This window comes from Pelobates fuscus, chromosome 2 (assembly GCF_036172605.1).
Source record: "Pelobates fuscus isolate aPelFus1 chromosome 2, aPelFus1.pri, whole genome shotgun sequence".
NCBI classification, from domain to species: domain Eukaryota; kingdom Metazoa; phylum Chordata; class Amphibia; order Anura; family Pelobatidae; genus Pelobates; species Pelobates fuscus.
In genome coordinates, this window is record NC_086318.1 from 10,914,185 (window position 1) to 10,937,704 (window position 23,520).

Here is a 23,520-nt window from a genome sequence, read left to right on the forward strand (position 1 = left end):
TTTCCCCAAAACGATTGCATGGACGAAATTAATCTGAACCGAAATGCCACATGAACAAAGCCTGAATTGTCTAAAACTATTTTTTCAGATGAATCGATTTGCACGAACTGTACACAAATCTGAGAACAATGTGATTTAAATATCTTACCTTTACCATGTGTAACTTACTGGGTAACGTGGAGCTGTATGTCAGCGTTTTAGTGGTAACTGGAAACAAAAAACAAAACAAAGTAAAATTAACAAAAAAACTGCAAATATTGAGTCCAGTTTCTCTATTTATATTTATGCAGGTTGTGCTCACGTTTATTATGGGGTGAAAAGAATATCAATGTGTTAATTACCTGGTCCTGGTATCGTGGAGTTATACGTTGGAGCCTCAGTGGAGCCTATAAAACAAAGACAAATAAGACACACGCAAAAGAAACAAACTTGTACATTTACGGACACAATTATAAGCAAATTCCTTCATGGGGTATATACACAGCGATAAAGAGCAAATGTCTTATTCTACTAAATGCTGTCATTGAAACTTACCCCTAAAGAGGGAGCACAATAGGCCATTGCTTCTCACAGAACAAAGAGTAGAGGATTCCTTAATGAAGCCAGGATTGCAGAGCTACAGATTGCCTGGCTACATTCTATTACCCACATTCTATTACCCACATTCTATTAGCTACAGTTGCAAGAAAAAGTATGTGAACCCTTTGGAATGATATGGATTTCTGCACAAATTGGTCATAAAATGTGATCTGATCATCATCTAAGTCACAACAATAGACAATCACAGTCTGCTTAAACTAATAGCACACAAAGAATGAAATGTTGCCATGTTTTTTTTTGAACACACCATGTATTCACAACATTCACAGTGCAGGTGGAAAAAGTATGTGAACCCCTAGACTAATGACATCTCCAAGAGCTAATTGGAGTGAGATGTCAGCCAACTGGAGTCCAATCAATGAGATGAGATTGGAGGTGTTGGTTACAGCTGCCCTGCCCTATAAAAAACACACACCAGTTCTGGGTTTGCTTTTCACAAGAAGCATTGACTGATGTGAATGATGCCTCGCACAAAAGAGCTCTCAGAAGACCTACTATTAAGCATAAAGCTGGAAAGGGTTATAAAAGTATCTCCAAAAGCCTTGCTGTTCATCAGTCCACGGTAAGACAAATTTTCTATAAATGGAGAAAGTTCAGCACTGCTGCTACTCTCCCTAGGAGTGGCCGTCCTGTAAAGATGACTGCAAGAACACAGCGCAGACTGCTCAATGAGGTGAAGAAGAATCCTAGAGTGTCAGCTAAATACTTACAAAAGTCACTGGCAAATGCTAACATCCCTGTTAGCGAATCTACAATACGTAAAACACTAAACAAGAATGGATTTCATGGGAGGATACCACAGAGGAAGCCACTGCTGTCCAAACAAAACATTGCTGCACGTTTACAGTTTGCACAAGAGCACCTGGATGTTCCACAGCAGTACTGGCAAAATACTCTGTGGACAGATGAAACCAAAGTTGAGTTGTTTGGAAGAAACACACAACACTATGTGTGGCGAAAATAAGGCACAGCACACCAACATCAAAACCTCATCCCAACGGTGAAGTATGGTGGTGGGGGCATCATGGTTTGGGGCTGCTTTGCTGTGTCAGGGCCTGGACGGATTGCTATCATCGAAGGAAAAATTAATTCCCAAGTTTATCAAGACATTTTGCAGGAGAACTTAAGGCCATCTGTCTACCAGCTGAAGCTCAACAGAAGATGGGTGTTGCAACAGGACAATGACCCAAAGTACAGAAGTAAATCAACAACAGAATGGCATAAACAGAAGAAAATACGCCTTCTGAAGTGGCCCAGTCAGAGTCCTGACCTCAACCCGATTGAGATGCTGTGGCATGACCTCAAGAAAGCGATTCACACCAGACATCCCAAGAATATTTCTTGTATGTACGTAGTGGGGAATCGCGATGCAGCCTAGAACAAAATCTAACCCCATTAAACCCCCCCAGTAACGACAGACCACTTAGTATGGATGAAACAGGCCACAGCATTTATTATGACAAACTAAATTACTGCATAACACATCCATAACTTTATTTATTAAATCTCTTCTTTTCTGTAACCAAACATTAGACATAAATAAGCATAAATTAACATATATACATATATAACTCCACCCATAGTGTTATACAGTGACCCAACCGTCCTTGCCAATAAAACCTGGAGTGGTTCCTAATCACCACTCCCTCTCACCTCCCCCCTCGTCATAAAAATCATATATTTCCAATGCCTGCCATCAGCCGACCTTATCCACGCTCGATGGGCACGAGACCTCAGGCAACCTAAAGTTTAACCTTTAGAGCAGGGGAGGTTTGAGACCTTAAAAAACTTGTTCATCTCATTCCATCTACTTAAACGTAACCTCCAACTCAATTGGCAAGGACATACCCCCGCCACAACCCCGCTGTTTTACGCCTAAAATCAGCGGGGAACCCCACCACAACCAGCCATGGCCTGTTCCACCACTTCACGCCGCGCTAGAGTAACAGAGGTCAAGTCCGACCTCCAGCAAGCGCACCCTTCCCTCGAGATAACCAGGCCACATCCGGCCAAACCCAAAAGGCGAACTGGAAATTTTAATTTTAATTCTTTTTTTTTTTTTTTTGTATTAATATATACATCACCCACGACAAACCCAGAAACACATTTAGTCCAATGACCGACCGCAGCGCACCAGGGCACTCACCTGCGGGGCGCACTGCCAACGGGAAAGGGCGATAGCCCCCGAGAACCATGGGGAAGAAACATAATGCGGAAGATCACCCAAGTCCGAACCGTTACCGACCCATGTCATGCCACCCAGGGATGACAGAACCCCTGGTACCCCATGAGGCGGGACAGCTGACCTCGTATAAGGAGGAGCCACACCCCACCTCACGTATCCGGTGCCAGACCACCGAACCTCCGCTCCCAAAGGTTGAAGATCCAACCACTCGCCCTCGCCTCCTGGCCCAAATTACACACGAAAATCCCACCCTCCCCAGTCCGGGGTGGAGGGGGGACCGTACCGCGGAGATAAATCCAGTCAGAGACCAGCAAGGCGAACCCAAGGAACCCACCAACCTGACTCCCACCATTCGAGCCCTCTGAACCATTGGCGCAGGCACGTCCAACCTGGCGGCGTCCGTAGCCGCCCCCAACCAAAATAAATGCCCCTTGAATTCCCCACCATCCTTATCCAGGAATTCGAGCCCCCAAGGGGAACACCCCGACTAAATGGACGCGGGGGTGAAAAACCCATCTCCTAGAACCAAACAGGGTGAGAAGGCTGAACAATCCAAGGGACGGAACAGCACTCCCAATGAAAACAGGCAAAGGACGGAACCCTGCACTGCCCCCGATCGAACGGTATAACGCAGACTATCCTGGAACCCTTTACAGCATGGAAGGAGCCCAACCATAACCCCGCGCATTCCCTCTACCTCAGGAGGATGCAGAAAGTGAACCCCGCAAGAACTAAGAAGTCCACCCAATTGCCGGCGACCGTAACATGAACGGGAAGCCGACCCCAGCCAATCGCTGAAATCGCCCCAAACACCCGTAACCAAACATGTAGATGAGCAGTCCCATCCCGGAACCCACAAAGAAACATTCCCATCCGCCCCAATCACTCCCACCCTACTGGAGCGGGCCACCACGCCGCCGCAGAGATCAACCCACGGACCAGTCTCATCAGACCGGTGGACCAAGCGACCACCCCCCACCGCCTTATAAATCGACACCGCGCCCGATAATGAACAAGACAGAGCATCGGCTAACACAATGGGAATAACCGGACAAAACCCCGGACCAGCCGCCCCTAGCCCAAGCCACTCCGAGCCAGGTGCCGCAACCAGAGTACCAGAGCACCACCGGGGAAGCGGTTAACGACACATGATAAAGACAGCCAGCACCCCCCCCCCCATGATGGTCCCCAAGGAAAAAACCCACCCACTCGTTCGTGAGCTGGGTACCCCATGCCTACCATGCTACCAGCAAGGGGGAGCTCCGAGAACACCAGAGTCCGCCAGAGCCCGCGCAATGGGCAAGAGTCAGCACACCACCGAGAGCCCAAATGGCCCAAAACCCCCCAAACCTGCCGCCGCGGCAAACAGTTGGAAGCCAGCGGCAAGGACTTAGAAGGCCAGATTGCACAAAGCCAGCGGAAAGCAGGCCCAGAAGGAACCCCATACAGCCCCAAGGGCAACCCCCACCGGCAAAGCCCAGCATACCCAGGAGAGCCCACGGGTAGCGCAGCCGCAACCCACCACGCCATCAAAACCCCCGACGCCTCCTACCTGATGTCCCAAACCGTAGTCAGGGGCAACGGACGTCCCCTTCGCAGGAATGGATCCCACTATCCAGGCGACTACAGCACGTACCCACGGAACTCCTAAACTCCAAAACACTACTCCAAGAAAACACTGCGGCAGCAGAGAGCCGAAACGCGACACTGACGGCCCCACACAGAAGCGACGTCGGGAGCACTCACGTGGAAGCACAGAGCCACCTTATCCGGACTGTCAGAAACAACGCCTGGAAACAATAACCCGACGGGCGTACCGGCAGCAGCCGGAAAAACTATCCCACAGCTGCCTTCATCGGCAAGGCCCCATGGCCCCGCAGCCACCCATCCCAAACCCAGCCCCTGGAAGGAAACAACAACTAAGTAAAGAAAGAATCTGGCTATATTGACCCCGCTCCCCCATGGGCACCATATCCCAAGGGGGGGGGGACCCGCAGAGCGGACTTCAGGCGATGGAGCTACACATGGACTGCGGGCCTTGCACCGAGCCGACAGATAGCAGCGATCAAAACGCACTGTGCTGAGGCGCCAGACAAGCCCCAAGTAAAACCAGAGGCCGAAGCCCATTCGGTCCCAGGCCAAGAAGGGTCGCACTGCCAACCGCAGATGACAGTGCAAAACGTATCTACCACCAAACCAGTTCCACCCAGTGACCTGCAGGGTGGGGGGGGAGGGGTCCAGGATAGATAGGGGGGAGGGGGACCAGGCTAGATAGAGGGGGGGGGGACCAGGCTAGATAGAGGGGGGGACATAGAGGGGGAGACAGAAAGGGAATGGAGACCATGGGGAGGGGAAAAGAAAACATAGGAGAGGGAAAAAAGGAGGGGAGAGGGCAGGCCCACTAGAGGAGAGGGTGGGGGAAGAAGCAGAAAACGGGGAAGACCAAGGGGGGACCAAGGGGCCCAAAAAAGGGGAAAGCTGGATCCCCTGGCAGAAAGAAGGGGAGACAGCCCTGGGAGCCTTCCTCACCGGCGGTAAAAAGGTACCCCGCGTGGCCCACTCACCGCCCCAACCCCCCGCCGGCCGCGGGGGGACCTGGACTGGTGCCGGGCGGCCGCCCGCCGCCCGGAGAGCTGAATCCGCCGCCCACCGCCCCCGGCCCGCAATCCAGCGCTGGCGGCCGGGGCGGATGGTGTGGTAGGGGGCCCATGTGTGTGCCGCGCGGCAGACGCCCCAGGAGGCCGCACGGCAGTAGCAGGCCGCATCCCCGGCCTTGCAGTGAGGGCCTGGGAGTGCCAGGCCGGGCGGCAAAGGAGGCTGCAGGCCGCGCGGCAGTGGCAGGCCTCGTGGCAGAAGGCCGTGCCACGCGCGCAGCCGCAGAAATCCTCAAATCCAGGCCCCTGTCGGTAGGCCGCGTGTCTGGAGCCCCCAGACACGCGGTCCTGTTGATGCCTCGGGCCCGGGCTCCACCTCATCAACCGGGCCTGAGGAGAGGGATCAGGGGAGAGCCTGGCAGGCAGGTGGGAACGCCTGCCAGGGCTGGTGCGGCCCCCAGGGGCAGGGACCGCATGGGAGGCAGCAGGGGAGACCGCAGGGGGTGCTCCAGGGGGAGGTAGGCCGCGGGGGGGGGGGCCCACACCGGTAGCCATACCTTCAGTAATGCTTGCCAATTGATCCCACAGGTGCCGGCCACCATCCACGCTGCAGCAGCCCTGAGGGAAGCCAGAAGCCTCAACCATCAGGCTGTGTAAATTTGCAGGCCCAGGCAAACAGGAGCAGGAGGACAGGAAGCTGTTTGCTGGCCCGAATCCCAAGTGGCACTGAGGTAAGACCTCCCCCACACTGTCTTACACAGAACATAATCCCACCCACAGACTCTTTCCAACCAATGCTATGCATCTATCCCCACACTCCTACATGTGCCCTTGTCCGCTTAGCTGCGCTATCTCCCCAGGGCCTGAACTGAAACAGTTCTGTAAAGAGGAATGGTCAAGAATTACTCCTGACCATTGTGCACGTCTGATCTGCAACTACAGGAAACGTTTGGTTGAAGTTTTTCTGCCAAAGGAGGTTCAACCAGTTATTAAATCCAAGGGTTCACATACTTTTCCACCTGCACTGTGAATGTTTATATGGTGTGTTCAATAAAAACATGGACACATTTCATTCTTTGTGTGTTATTAGTTTAAGCAGACTGTGATTGTCTATTGTTGTGACTTAGATGATGATCAGATCACATTTTATGACCAATTTGTGCAGAAATCCATATCATTACAAAGGGTTCACATACTTTTTCTTGCAACTGTACATTCTATTACCTAAATTCTAAAACCCACATTCTAATACCCACATTCTATTATCCACATGCTATTACCGACAGTCTATTACTGACATTCTATTACCTACATTCTAAAACCCACATTCTATTATCCACATTCTATTACAGACAGTCTATAACCGACATTATATTAACTACATTCTATTACCTACAATATATTATCTATATTCCATTACCTTCCTTCTATTACCTACATTATATTAGCTACATTATATTAGCTACATTTAATACCCACATTTTATTACCTACATTATATTAACTACATTCTATTACCGACAATCTAATACCCACATTCTATTACCTAGATTCTAATACCCACATTCTATTACCTACATTATATTAGATACATTCTATTATCGACATTCTATTACCCACATTCTATTACCTAGATTCTAATACCCACATTCTATTACCTATATTCTATTACCCACATTCTATTACCTAGATTCTAATACCCACATTCTATTACTGTCAGGGTATTTATATCGGCAGACATTTTGTGCTATGATAGAAATTAAAATGTATATTGTCAGAATCACTCTGAACAGAGCAGACTCCATTTTGTTATTTTCAAGCTAACAAAAGACAAAGATTTCTATCCTTTCTGTAACGCTAACTACTGAGCTGGGAGCTTAGGAATGTTTGTATATGCAAACCAAGTGATAAGAAATGAGAACGGGGGATGGATTCTCTGTCTAGATGCTAATGGAATAGAAATAATTCTAAACCCAGACATTAGTGACAGAGAAGATTAGTAATTAATTTTACTTTCTAAATTTTACAAGGTCCCATTGTAAGTTTAAGGTGAAACTTAGTTTACGAACTGTCATATTAGAAATTACAGCAGGAATTGGAGACACAAAGACTGAGGCAAATGCTTTGAACTGACAAGTAAACTTAAAATTATGGCAGCCATATAGATAACCAAATAACATCAGAATAGCCACCAGGAAAAGTTAACTCTTTCCTGGATAGGAATGTTTAGTGGGACGAGACTGCCCTCTATAGACCAAATACTTAAATTGCTATCTGGAAGGTAACCACACCTCCAGTTTTCTATTGGTCTATCACCTAGTGACGAACAGAGAATTTTTCCCTTTAAAAAGTTAAGACAAAGGGAAGAGAGGGGTAAGCAAAGGAGTAAGCAAGAGGAGAAGAAAGACAAGGAGTCAGAAAGAAGCAAGTGAGTCAGAGCGAGAAAGAGACCCATGACAAACATTCCTTGACACTTAGCTACCTGAGAACATCTCTTCAACTGGTAATTATACTAGTTTCATTTAATTAATCTAATTTAATTTAAAAAATTCTAATAGCATGATATATGACTGGATAAATCACGGTCAGATTTCGATATTTAGAAATCTTAGTTAACTAAGAAATATATAGTTATAACCATTCCATTCTGCAGATGGAATTAGAATAATTATGTATTAATGTGACATATCACATGTTAGCATATCGTGATATTTATCCAGGTGTTTAGGCAAATTAAAATTCAGCTTGTAGAATCCGGTAGATTATTTTTATTGGATGGTTCCAGGAAATGACTAATGAGCTGGTTTAGATGTTGTGTTAATTAAAATGACATGAAATAGGATAATATATGCCTAGAAGGATCTAGCCAGCATTGAAAGGGTTATTCTAACTGTTAGCTAAAGTTTTATCACCTTACGCTGCAAGCTGTGTGAAAGAAAGCTTTTCTGTGTGTGTAAGTTTCACTTTCGTTCTCTGTGAAGCCCGTCATAAATCTTGTCTTGACAGCTAATGTTGTAGATTCTATACTGTCAGCCATTGGAATGTATTGCCATTTGTATTGCATACTCATGTTATACTGAATATTCATTGATTATTATCACGCATGTTACATATTATTATTATTTAATTGTCACAATAAATTGTATGTATTTTTATAACAAATTTTGATTTTTATTTATATGGTATACATTTCACTTACACGATAACGATCTTTAGGATCTGAAAATTGAAATAGTGGGCAATTCTCAACTGTTTACTATTATCATCCAATAAATATCCCCACATTACCTACATTCTATTACCCACATTCTATTACCCACATTCTATTACCTAGATTCTTATACCTACATTCTATTACCCACATTCTACTATCTACATTCTAATACCCACATTCTATTAGCTACATTCTATTACCTACATCCTAATACCCACATTCTAATACCTACATTCTATTACCTACATTCTATTACCTACATTCTAATATCCACATTCTATTACCTACATTCTATTACCTACATTAAAATACCCACATTCTAATACCCACATTCTATTACCTACATTCTACTATCTACATTCTAATACACACATTCTATTACCCACATTCTACTATCTACATTCTAATACCCACATTCTATTAGCTACATTCTATTACCTACATCCTAATACCCACATTCTAATACCTACATGCTATTACCTACATTCTATTACCTACATTCTAATATCCACATTCTATTACCTACATTAAAATACCCACATTCTAATACCCACATTCTAATACCCAGGTTCTATTACCTACATTCTATTACCTACATCCTAATACCCACATTCTAATACCCACATTCTAATACCTACATTCTATTACCTACATTCTAATATCCACATTCTATTACCTACATTTTAATATCCACATTCTATTACCTACATTCTATTACCTACATCCTAATACCCACATTCTAATACCTACATTATATTACCTACATTCTAATATCCACATTCTATTACCTACATTTTAATATCCACATTCTATTACCTACATTCTATTACCTACATCCTAATACCCACATTCTAATACCTACATTATATTACCTACATCCTAATACCCACATTCTAATACCCACATTCTATTACCCACATTCTACTATCTACATTCTAATACCCACATTCTATTAGCTACATTCTATTACCTACATCCTAATACCCACATTCTAATACCTACATGATATTACCTACATTCTAATATTCACATTCTAATATCCACATTATATTACCTACATTATATTACCTACATTAAAATACCCACATTCTAATACCCAGGTTCTATTACCTACATTCTATTACCTACATCCTAATACCCACATTCTAATACCTACATTCTATTACCTACATTCTAATATCTACATTCTATTACCTACATTTTAATATCCACATTCTATTACCTACATTCTATTACCTACATCCTAATACCCACATTCTAATACCTACATTCTATTACCTACATTCTAATATCCACATTCTATTACCTACATTTTAATATCCACATTCTATTACCTACATTCTATTACCTACATCCTAATACCCACATTCTAATACCTACATTCTATTACCTACATTCTATTACCTACATTTTAATATCCACATTCTATTACCTACATTCTATTACCTACATCCTAATACCCACATTCTAATACCTACATTCTAATACCCACATTCTGCTATCTACATTCTAATACCCACATTCTATTAGCTACATTCTATTACCTACATCCTAATACCCACATTCTAATACCTACATGCTATTACCTACATTCTATTACCTACATTCTAATATTCACATTCTAATATCCACATTCTATTACCTACATTATATTACCTACATTAAAATACCCACATTCTAATACCCAGGTTCTATTACCTACATTCTATTACCTACATCCCAATACCCACATTCTAATACCTACATTCTAATATCCACATTCTATTACCTACATTTTAATATCCACATTCTATTACCTACATCCTAATACCCACATTCTAATACCTACATTCTAATATCCACATTCTATTACCTACATTTTAATATCCACATTCTATTACCTACATTTTAATATCCACATTCTATTACCTACATTCTATTACCTACATCCTAATACCCACATTCTAATACCTACATTCTATTACCTACATTCTAATATCCACATTCTATTACCTACATTTTAATATCCACATTCTATTACCTACATTGAAATACCCACATTCTAATACCCAGATTCTATTACCTACATTATATTGCCAACAGTCTATTACCCACTTTCTAGTACCCACATTATATTACCTTCATTATATTACCTACATTATATTAGCTACATTCTATTAGCTACATTCTATTAGCTACATTCTATTACCTACATTCTAATACCCACATTCTATTACCTACATTCTATTACCTACATTCTAATACCCACATTCTATTACCTACATTCTATTACCTACATTCTAATACCCACATTCTAATACCCACATTATATTACCTACATTATATTAGCTACATTCTATTATCTGCATCCCATTACCTGCATCCCTTAACCTGTGTCCTGTTAGCTATATTCTGCATTAGACTATTTGAGTTTTATCACCTACATTCTATTTTTGTACCAAGCAGCAGGTAAGGAAACATACCCAGTTTTGTCAGGGAGTTTGTTGATGTTGCCATATACTGTGATGTTACAATGGGTGATGTCTGTGTAACAGACACCGTGGACATTGAGTCTGTCATAGAAGTCGTGGTGTGAACTGAGAGCGTGGTCTCTGTCACAGGAGATGTGTAGAATGTTCGTACAGAGGCCACAGAGGTTGATTCCAGTACACTGCTGCTGAGGTCCATTGAAAGTGAGGCCACGACTTTGGTTTGAAAATCTGAAACAACAAAATGATTTCATCAAGGGCTTTAAGAAAATATATCTCATTTCATTCACTGTTGCAATGCAATATAATAATGTATATTATTCGGTGCAGATCGTCAATAGCAGTAATAGCATTCAGTTGGGCCCCTATTCAATAAAAAACATATTGCACTGTGTCCCTGACAATGTCTATCAATCTTAGGGTAGTACTAGGAAGTCATAGCATGGCATGCCTCAGATTAATGGGTGTCACACTCCTGAGAAGCATGGTTATCTGCGTCTCCTACCATTGTTATTTCCTTTTCTCCCATTACTAGGGAAAGAGGCAGAGGCACACAAAGTCCCTCTCTCTTTTCCCCAGAATCTCTTGCAGCATATCATATGAAAAAGATATTTAAAATAGATCAATATTACATCTATTTATGTCCATATTATACTGGTACTCCACTTAAATAATAACTAAGAGCGCTAATATTATATGCGGTTACCTACAACAGTTCTCTTTTCCCCGTTGGGGAGCTGAGGCCTTTGAATATGCGATAGCAGTTAGTTAACTATTGTAGTAAATCATTGTATTACCAACTATTAGGCAGTAGATCGCTTTGAGGTCCTTGTCATAATCTGAAGTAGTAGCACACCAATTGTCCCCTGTTGTACTCGGAACACATTCATAGGTCAGAACCCCCTTATATAAGAAAGGGTAGTAGCACGCAACTGCGCCAACGGTTACTGCAAGAGACAAAGGTTCCAAAATTCATATTAATTAAATGCTTACAATCCAGGGTAGATACAGGTGCCAATTACAGAAAACTCAAATAACACCACGTTCCGTAGTCTGTGCGTGAAGTCCTACATAATGCGTCCTTGGTGAGGGTTTCTGGCTGGCAATTTCCACACCTTTGTTTTCACCCATCTTGCTTTACGAAACACGTTTGCTGATCTCACCCAGCAGCAAGGCACATTCATTGTCAATGTTACAATCTATCAGTATAAAATACATTTAAAACACAGCTATTATCAAATTATACAGAAAATACTAATTGTCTGCAGGAAACTGCATTTTGTGATCCCACTGGAGTATTTCTTTTTGATTTCTCTAATAACATTTTAATTCACACACTTTTTTTTCAAGCTTTCTGTTTCAATATATTGATCATATTTTTTTTTATAAAATGTATATTCTCACAGAAGCAGAAATTAGTTTGGATTATTAAACTATACTCAGCCGATCAGTGAGGTGCTGACCCATGGAGAGTAGGGATTAGAAAATTTAATGTCAGTGGCTTAATGTTGGATAGTGAGGACGGGGCATCATTTCTGATATGTCTATGGGTCATTTTTTTTCAGGAATAAATATATTCATGTTGGCAGTTGAACATGGAAGAAGTAGACTCACAGGGCCCGTTACACCACATCCACTGCCCGTCACGATCGAAGTTGTTTGTGGTGGAGCACCAATAGCCTCTCAGCTGTCCTGCCATGGTGCAAGTCTTGTATGTCAACCCTCCAGCAATGAAGGGGAAGTAACAGGATGGACCTTTCACAGCTAAAATATAATTCAACATGTTACTCAATGATCACTATATCAGTGTAAACATATAAACAGCCTCCTTTGGTATGATCATTCGTAAAGATACAACATTTCATATTACAACTTACTGTTCATTAAGACATCTTAGAGGTAAGTTGCTCTTAGAATTGCGAGCTGGAGGGCAATATTACTGTTTCGGTTTGTTCCTGACTGTTAAATCCAGTCTTGTGGAACTCTCTCTGTAATACATCTAGTTTTACAGAATTGACTGGATTCTGTAATTATAGTAATAATCTCAGGTTATCATTGGGTGTGAAATTGCTGCTGTTGGCTCTCTGCAGGAGCGGCCTTTGGGTAACGCCAGACCGTAGGCCCTGCCTTCCAGGGATCCTTTAGCCATGAAAGCTGTGATTGAGTGGCTCTCACTGTGAAATCTCTGGGAGACAGCTACATGTTGGAGGCGAAGCTGATGTTACTGAGGCAGGTGTGATGAGACATAACCCAACATCCCTTGCCTGTCTGAAGTGCATCCACCTGCAGAGGGAGAGCACGAGGGAAGGCTCTGCTGACTGGTGTACAACTCTTCTGCACCCACAGTAGGCACTATATACAACATACATTCCCTCTCTGTGTAAGGTAAGTAGATGGAAGAATAAAACAATTATAACTCATCTGTTTCTGTTTGTGTGTGTGTTTGTGTGTGTGTGTGAGTGTGAGTGTGTGATTATGTAAATGTGTGTCTGTTTACGTGTGTGTGCATCTGATTATGTGTGTGTGTCTGATTATGTATGTGTGTGTGTTTATGTGTGTCTGCATCTGATTACATGTGTGTGTGTCTGTTTATGTGTGTGTGTCTGATTATGTATGTGTGTGTGTCTGCATCTGATTACATGTGTGTGCATCTGATTATGTGTGTGTGTCTGATTATGTATGTGTGTGTGTCTGAATCTGATTACACGTGTGTGTGTCTGTTTATGGGTGTGTGCATCTGATTATGTGTGTGTGTGTTTATGTGTGTGTGTGTGTCTGCATCTGATTACACGTGTGTGTGTCTGTTTATGTGTGTGTTATGTTTCTGCATAAATGCTAATATGTGTCTGCACTAGTATTAGTGTATGTTTATGTATGCTAGCGTGTGTGTTGCTAGGGTGTGTGTGTTTGTGTATCTGTGTGCTCGGTATGTATGGATGTGCTATAGTAGGTAATTGTGTGGCCAGTTAGCTGGGTGTGTGTAGATAGTTCTGTATAAGTGAGTAGCTATGTACGTGTTGCTATGGACGTATTTGTGTGGACGAGGGGTGGCCATGTAAAATGGGTCTCCCATGCCCCACACATTGTGCAGGTTGCAGCTGTCTAGGTACAGAGTGTGTCTGTCAGGTCTGTGCAGAGTGTTAGACGTGTGTCTGGGAATCCCTGGGAGCCACACATTGCAGGGTCCGTTCTTGGCCCTACATTTTACATATGTCATTTTTTAATAACAACAGAAAAGCAGGATGGGAAATATTAATTTATAACATGAATAAGCAGCTACTATGTATCAAAAAGGTGAAAACACAACATGAAAATTATAATAAGAAAATAACAATAACTTATGAATGCAGCTTAAAAAACAAACAAAATATAATAATTTACTCACCAACCCTTCTGTTCCTTTCCTTTCCAGCCGATAGCTCTTCGTTTACAAAACCCCTGTTCCTCTAAAAGCAAAGCATCTGGTTGGTCAAAGCAAATTCACTTTGATTATAGGCAGACAGTGGTGATCCCTCACTGAGTTCTCTTTCCTATCATCGCGGTAAACAGTGCAGGAAGAAGCAATTACTGAGGCAATAAGTGCCGTAGATGTAACATTTTTAAAGGGACATGAATCACTTCGAGAAAACTCTCATTCAAAAGCTTTGCAGGTTGAAAGAAGCTGAAAAACATTATATTTTTCATGTTTAATGCCTTCTTATTTCTTATGCTTTCAACACCCGCTAAAGGGGGGACACTGATCTTACCAATCAGTGACCTATCCCTAGGAATGCTTTGGTCATGAATATAATACATGACCAATTTACACATGTGCAGTTAAAATATCCCTTCATCTTGCAACATTCTGACAGTGGGAGAAGAGACAGAGTCTGATCAGTGTGATTCATGCAGAGCAGGCTCCGGTGTGGCATTTCTCTGTCCTGCTGCTGAACAATGAGCTGAGAGGCGTGCCCAACAATGCAATCTGACTGAGTTTATAGTAAGTTTATAAGTATTATTTTTCATACTTTTCAAGGTTAATCTTTCTTTATTTTGATTTGTATATTTGTTTAATATGGCCTGAAATGCTCAATTGATAGCTCAATCCTTTGATATGGTAATGGTATTAGTTTCATGGAGACCCTGGTGTCCCAATATCATATCCCAGAAAAACATTAATATTTACCCCACAGAATAACAATTAAGCCTCATTTTTGTTATATATGGAATGTGACAAGTGCCATCTTCTAAACAAGCCCAAACATGAGTGGCCTAACTTGACCATAGGGGAAGGAATTGTGATGTCCATCCTATTGGATCGCAAGGCCTGGTATGTCTGTGCCAAATTATGCACTTACATGATCACTGGCGATCCCCCACCGGCAATTGTGATGTGGGGACTTGCCTGGCATCCCAGCTGATCCGCCCTCCCTCTATCCCCCCCAGGCCATGTGATCGTGAGGTCCTCGCGATCACATGGCCGGAATAGCTGGCTTGTGCAGTGCCTGCTGTGGGCCTGCCTGAGCTTTCAGGCTGTCCCCCTCATGCCTGCAAAAAAAGTTTTTAAAAGTTAATGAAAGTTAGAAAACAGTTTATAAATTATATAAAAAGTACTTCGATCATATATATACTTTATATATACATACACATAAACAATCCATTATTCTATGTGTATTTTAATATTAATATATATATATATATATATATAAAATCATATATATATATATATATATATATATATATAATTATATATATATATATATATATATATATATATATATATATATATATATATATTAAAATACACTTAGAATGACGTTTGTGACAAAACCATCCGTTTGTCTGTTATGGTGGATTCATCTATTTGGCTGTACGTGCATATAATGGCTGTTTCCCATAGCCTAACCGTACGAATGACTATTTTGACCGAACAAAGCTACCGAACGGATGGCCACCCAGAATAGAAGTGTGCTGCTGGTTAACCTCTTGATCCCAATTAGAACGTTGTGGTTAACCGCAGACACTTCTCAATTAAACCGATTTCAGGGTGGTCGTCGTTCATATGTCGACCACGAGGCAGCGGGCATTTTAAAGCGCACGAAAGCCCAGCGATGTTCGGCTCGGATTTCATGGAACTAAAAACGGACACCCTTTCTGCCGAACACCGCTGAACCAACGGGTCGCTTAGCTGTCTCGATGAACACGTACGAACACCGGCTGTTTGGGAGTTTTACTGCATACGAAAGTACTGAACCCAGGTAGCCTTCCCATGGAGTCAATCGCATACAGAAGGACTGTACGAACTTTGACTCCATGGCGATTGAACTATACGCATGGGATCTGAGCGCTATTCGTCAATAATATGCACTCAGATCCAGGCTATCTTGGGATAGGTGATACGAATGTAGAATATTCGGTTATTATAAAGTTATGTATTTTCATGTACTTTCTGGTTTTATGTTTAAAATGGCGATGTGCCTTTGTCCTGGAGATAATTGCATTACTTCCCAATTATCTCCAGGGCAGAGGGGAGGGAAACATAATGCATTGTGGGAAGAGTCTGTGACTGTATGTCTGAAATGTACTTTTGTACTACTGTAATTACAGTCTTCCATTTGGTCCCCTAGGGGAGTGTCCACCAAGTGGGAGACCCGCATAAATACGGGCGGGTAGCCCACAGTAAAGCCAGATCTTGTTTGACCCTCAATACGGAGCTTCTGTCTCGTTTGTGGGGAAGAGGAATTACTATTGGAACAGCGCTTTTCGTTATTTCTAGCTGTGGAAGGAGCTCGACTGAATTGCTGATCGTGAGTTGCCGCGTTCGTACACTCCGTTCGGGAGTTCGACGGTCGGCTGAATTGAAACTGCATTTCTGGAGAAAAGGGATTATCTACTAAACGGCGGCTTTACCTCCCTGGCGGTGAGTGTCGTAACAATTGGTGGCAAGCGACGGGATGAATCCCACCACCCAGAAGGCCAGCTACAAATCCCAGGGTGGAAATGCAGTATGAGGAATTAAGGCGTGCTACCCTTAAGGATATATTGGAACGCAGAGGACGATCAGCGAGTAATCTCAAGAAAAGAGAGATTATTTCTATATTATTGGAGATGGATGCAGCACAGGGAATGGAGAGAGCTAATGTGCCTGGCATACTGGATTTAACACCCGAGGAGATACAATTTAACCGGGCAGTCCAGATAAGGCTGGCACACTTGGCCCCAACCCTGCAGCAGATATTGTGGTCCAGGTTCAAGCAGCGGTAGCAGCACAACAGGCGCTCCAGGGAAGAGGAGCTGCAGCATCAGAGGTACCCCATAATAATAATGGGAGGAGAAAGGTACCTTTTTCTGCATTTAGAAATTTTGTAGAAACGGAGGGAGAGATTGATGGGTTCCTGGCTGATTTTGAAAGGCAATGTGCCTTACACCAGGTACCTGCAGAGGAATGGGTCACCATCCTCTCTGGGAAGTTATCCGGCCGGGCCAGTGAGGCTTTTCGGGCCATCCCAGAGGAGGAAATTACCAGTTACTGGGCAGTAAAAGATGCCCTTTTGGACAGATACGCTGTCACCCCTGAGGCGTACCGGCGGCGATTCTGGGACACCAACAAGCAGGCTGGTGATTTTTATGTGGAGTGGGCATGCAGGGTGTCAAGCGGTAACTGGGGAAGAGGTGCTGCAAGTGTTTTTGTTGGAGCACTGCTTTGATCGGTTACCTGCAGGAGTCAGAGAGTGGGTCAGGGACCGCAAACCCGCTACCTTACCAGAAGCTGCTCGTCTGGCTGATGAATACACCGATGCACGGAAGCTAGACCAGATAGCAGCCAAGGTCCCTACCCGAGTGGAATATAAACCAGCAGCACCTCCAACCACTACCGTGTATCACCCCCCAGCGCAACGCACCCCCACAATGCCACCAGCGAACAATTATGTGCAGCCAGCCCGATTCAACGCCTGGGATTACTCTCAGCAGATCCGGTGCTATGGGTGCAAACAATTGGGGCACAAAAGACCAGAGTGCCCATTGAACAACGCTAACCAAGCACAGTCGTGCAGGAGACCAGCCGGAGGAAATCAGCAGCCACCCCAGCCTTCCGCTCACTGTCTTGAGCAGGAGGAATTTGGGGGTATACTACACGAGGCAGACCCAGTGCAAGCAGCCCAGCAGGATAACCGCCAACAGCACAGGCAGACCGTTAAACTGAATGGCAAAGTGGTCACTGGTCTGAGGGACACCGGAGCCACTATGACCCTGCTCCAAAAGAACCTTGTTTCCGAACACCAACATACTGGAAATACTGTGGCAGTGAGGGTAGCAGGAGGCGCTGTGTTCCGTCTGCCTGTTGCCCGGGTTCATTTGGATTGGGGAGTGGGCTCTGGACATGTGAATGTGGGGGTTATGAAAGACTTGCCTGCCGATGTCTTGCTTGGGAATGATTTGGCCCCTCTGGTGTCCGCTTATGCTCCAATGGGACCTGCCGATGTCAACCCAGTGACTACCCGTGCACAGACCCGTGCTGCCGGAACCAGCCCACCTGCTGCTGAGACCCAGGTAAGACCCGATTCCCCCGACTGATACCCTAGGGCAGTCCTTTGTTAGCTGGGATTCCCCAGAGGAGTTTGGAAGGGAAACCCAGGCAGATCCGACCCTCCAGAAGTATAGTGATAGAGCAGATACTGGAGAGGAAGGAGTAGATGGGGAGCGGTATGAGTGGGTGGGGGACAGGTTATATAGGATCCCTAAATCGTCCCAGAAAAGTGTTGCCTCTCCGCCGAATCGACAGCTGGTGGTACCCGCAAAATACCGGCAGGAGATTCTGCGGATAGGGCATGATGTGCCATTAGCTGGACATCTAGGGTCCCGCCGCACAGCCTATAGGATCATGCAGAACTTCTTTTGGCCAAATTTTAATCAGGCTGTGCGGATATATTGTAGTACGTGTGACACTTGTCAACGGGTAGGAAAGCGGGGGGACCACCCAAGAGCTAGGCTTATGTCTATGTCTATCATTGGGGAGCCCTTTGCCTGCATAGCCGTTGACATTGTGGGTCCACTGGCCAGGGCTAGTCCATCCGGTAAGAAATATATTCTCACCATGGTGGACTATGCCACTCGCTATCCAGAGGCAGTAGCGCTGTCTAACATAGAGGCAGAGACAGTTGCTGATGCCCTGGTTAGGATTTTTACTAGGGTCGGGTTCCCTAAGGAGATTCTCTCCGACCAGGGAACCCAATTTACCGCTGTGCTCACCCAGCAACTGTGGAGGGTATGCGGCATTAAACCGATACTTAGCTCCCCGTACCATCCACAGACTAAAGGTCTCTGCGAGCGATTTAATGGCACCCTCAAACAGATGTTGAGGACCTTTTCTGACACTTGCAGAGACTGGGAGCGATTCCTGCCTCATCTGTTGTTTTCCTACATAGAGGTGCCCAGGAATCTACTGGGTTCTCCCCCTTTGAGTTACTTTATGGGAGAAGGGTCCGCGGACCCCTAGATCTCATTAGAGGACACTGGGAGGGGGAGACAGAGCAGGAAGGGACCCCCATAGTACCGTATGTCCTGGAACTCCGGGACCACATGGAGAAACTGTCTCTGATGGCCCAGGGGAGACAGAGGAGATGGTACGATCGGGGTGCCCGGCAGCGGGTCTTCCAGGTTGGGCAGAAAGTGTTAGTGCTCCAACCTGTGAAGGCGAACAAGATGCAAGCATCTTGGCACGGCCCGTATAAGGTGTTAGCTCAGGTGTGTGATACTACCTACCTTATAGCCAGCTGTTCAGATGAAAGGATCCAGCGATCCTTTCATGTGAACATGCTAAAGGAGTATCAGGAGAGACCAGAGGATGTCGCTGCAGTATGTGCCCCGGCTGCAGATGATACCGAGAGTTTACCCTTACCCGATTTGTTAGAGAGGGACTCCCAGACTGATCTTACTAGCCTTGTACAGCTAGGGGACAGGTTGAGCCCCACAGAGAAGGGACAGGCAAGACAGCTCCTGTGGGAGAAGCAGGCAACGTTCTCCCAAGAGCCCGGCTACACTACCCTAGCTGTACATAAGGTAGAGACCCCTGGACAGAACCCTCTGCGACAGCCCCCTTACAGTATCCCTGAAGCAGTCCGAGAAGGAATGCGGAGGGAGATACAGGAGATGACCCAGTTTGGGGTCATCGAAAACTCCGATAGCCCTTGGGCTTCGCCTGTAGTCCTGGTGCCTAAGAAAGATGGGACCACCCGGTTCTTTGTGGACTCCAGGCAACTCAATGAGCGGACCACCACTGACGCCTACCCGATGCCCCGGGTAGACGAATTACTAGATCGCATTGCCAGGGGACGCTATCCGAGCACCATAGACCTGTGTAAGGGCTACTGGCAGATTCCCCTGGCCGAGGATGCTATCCCCAAGTCGGCTTTCGTCACCCCATTTGGCTTGTACCAGTTTAAGGTCATGCCATTTGGGATGAAGAATGCCCCGGCTACCTTCCAGCGTATGGTGGATAGACTCCTTCGATGGATTCCAGGAATTTGCTTGTGCATACCTGGATGACATTGCGATCTACAGTGAGTCCTGGGAGGAACACCTGGTGCATATAGGGGTGGTACTGGATAAAATTTGGGCCGCTGGCCTGACATTGAAGCCAGAGAAGTGCCATCTAGGCATGGCTGAAGTGCAATACTTGGGTCACAGAGTGGGGTGTGGGAGCCAGAGACTGGAGCCAGCTAAGGTAGAGGCGGTGGCTAACTGGCCCACACCTATCACTAAGACCCAGGTATTAGCCTTCCTGGGGACAGCAGGGTACTACCGACGCTTTGTCCCAGACTATAGCACTATTGCTAAGCCCCTGACCGACCTGACTAAGAAGAACTTGCCTAAGCAGGTCCTGTGGTCTCCGGCTTGTGAAGCTGCGTTCCAGGCACTGAAACAAGCTCTTGTAAATGCCCCTGTCTTGGCTGCCCCAGTCCCTAACAAACGCTTTCTCGTCCACACAGATGCTTCCATGTATGGACTGGGGGCTGTGTTGAGCCAAGTCGGGGAGGATGGAGGAGAGCACCCTGTCGCATATCTCAGTCGAAAGTTGTTACCCAGAGAAGTGAGTTATGCGGCAGTGGAAAAGGAATGTTTGGCCTTGGTCTGGGCATTGAAAAAGTTAAGTCCCTACTTATATGGGCAAGAGTTTTCCCTGGTGACTGATAATAGCCCCCTCGTTTGGCTTAACCGGGTCTCAGGAGACAATGGGAGACTACTGAGATGGAGCTTGGCACTACAGCCCTACAATTTTACTATCAGCTACAGTCCCGGTAAGCTGAACGGGAATGCCGATGGGTTATCACGGCAAACCGACGTCTCCACCCCCTCCTAGTCCGGTCATCCCCAAGTTGACCCGCCAAAGGGTCAAGCTGGGTCTGCCGGAGTGTCCCACAAGGGGGGAGCCGTGTGACAAAACCAGCCGTTTGTCTTTTATGGTGGATTCGTCTATTTGGCTGTACGTGCATATAATGGCTGTTTCCCATAGCCTAACCGTACGAATGACTATTTTGACCGAACAAAGCTACCGAACAGATGGCCACCCAGAATAGAAGTGTGCTGCTGGTTAACCTCTTGATCCCAATTAGAAAGTTGTGGTTAACCGCAGACACTTCTCAATTAAACCGATTTCAGGGTGGTCGTTGTTCGTATGTCGACCACGAGGCAGCGGCCATTTTAAAACGCACGAAAGCCCAGCGGTGTTCGGCTCGGATTTCATGGAACTAAAAACGGACACCCTTTCTGCCGAGCACCGCTGAATCAACGGGTTGCTTAGCTGTCTCGACGAACACGTACGAACACCGGCTGTTTGGGAGTTTTACTGCATACGAAAGTACTGAACCCAGGTAGCCTTCCCATGGAGTCAATCGCATACAGAAGGACTGTACGAACTTTGACTCCATGGCGATTGAACTATACGCATGGGATCTGAGCGCTATTCGTCAATAATATGCACTCAGATCCAGGCTATCTGGGGATAGGTGATACGAATGTAGAATATTCGGTTATTATAAAGTTATGTATTTTCACGTACTTTCTGTTTTTATGTTTAAAATGGCGATGTGCCTTTGTCCTGGAGATAATTGCATTACTTCCCAGTGTCCACCAAGTGGGAGACCCGCATAAATACGGGCGGGTAGCCCACAGTAAAGCCAGATCTTGTTTGACCCTCAATACGGAGCTTCTGTCTCGTTTGTGGGGAAGAGGAATTACTATTGGAACAGCGCTTTTCGTTATTTCTAGCTGTGGAAGGAGTTCGACTGAATGGCTGATCGTGAGTTGCCGCGTTCGTACACTCCGTTCGGGAGTTGGACGGTCGGCTGAATTGAAACTGCATTTCTGGAGAAAAGGGATTATCTACTAAACGGCGGCTTTACCTCCCTGGCGGTGAGTGTCTTAACAACGTTAATTATATATATAATTATTTATATATATATATACACATACATATATATATATATATATATATATATATATATATATATATATATATATATATATATATAAATATAAATAAAAATAAAAGTAATAAATGAATAAATTAAATTAAATGTTAAAAAAATTATATGCCGGTTTAAATTTGTTCTAACTGTATTTTGATATAAATATACATATATATTTAAATTAAAACACATTTAGAATGATGTTATAAATACATATATCCCCTTAACGACCGCGGATGTACTAGGTATGTCCAACAAAAAATGGTCGTTAAGGATCACGGACGTGCCTTGTAAGTCTGTGGGAAATTGGAGCCCTGGACTAACCTGGACCAGCGATCTGCGGCGATCATGGTCAGAGGAGACTGCCCGAAACCCCAGCAGTTCCTCTGCTGCAGCTCTGGCCACCCCGGCCCTTCAGGGCCATGTGATCCCCATGATCACATGGCTGCAATAGGAGCCTATGGAGCTGCCAGCAGGGGGACTGTCTGAGCTTTCAGGCAGTCCCCCAGGCTGCTAAAAAGTAAAAGAAATAATAATAATATTAATAAAATAAATATATTATATATTTATTACATATGTATAATAGATTATAGAATAATTATAGCATTTTAGAATATATTATACATATATAATGCATAAATATTATTTATTTATAAAATATTTTGCCAGGATGGATACTCGTTTTCAAGTATGTCCTGGGTCCACAAAACATTGCATTGTTACATTAGGGTACAATATTACAAAAAAATCAGTATACAAACAATATATATATATTAGCTGGTGATAAATATATTCAACCATGACAGGTGCATTCTGTGCTGAGGTATATTGCCATAGATCTCTTAAAAGATTTTAGATTGAATGAAGATTTGACTGTGTCCCTGAGGTTATTCCATAATTGCGGTGCTCTGTAGGAAAAGGAGGATCGAGCCACTTTTTGTATTGTGGTATGCTAAATATCGTGCTAGTACTGGATCGGAGGTTATTGGAGGTGGGAACAGCCGGGGAGAGCA

The 23,520-nt window shown here is 44.5% G+C and overlaps 1 protein-coding gene across 1 annotated transcript in view; it reads right to left on the minus strand.

The window, feature by feature from the left end:
- Positions 1-12,759, minus strand: part of ADGRF3 (adhesion G protein-coupled receptor F3) — a 30,571-nt gene extending 17,812 nt beyond the window's left edge. The window contains exons 1-5 of the mRNA XM_063441577.1: positions 12,675-12,759; positions 11,858-12,007; positions 11,055-11,291; positions 342-386; positions 169-207 (exon numbers count right to left, since the gene is read on the minus strand). Coding sequence (XP_063297647.1) covers positions 169-207; positions 342-386; positions 11,055-11,291; positions 11,858-12,007; positions 12,675-12,759 — 556 coding nt within the window. The remainder of the gene's footprint in view (positions 1-168; positions 208-341; positions 387-11,054; positions 11,292-11,857; positions 12,008-12,674) is intronic.
- Between the last annotated feature and the right edge of the window lie 10,761 nt (positions 12,760-23,520).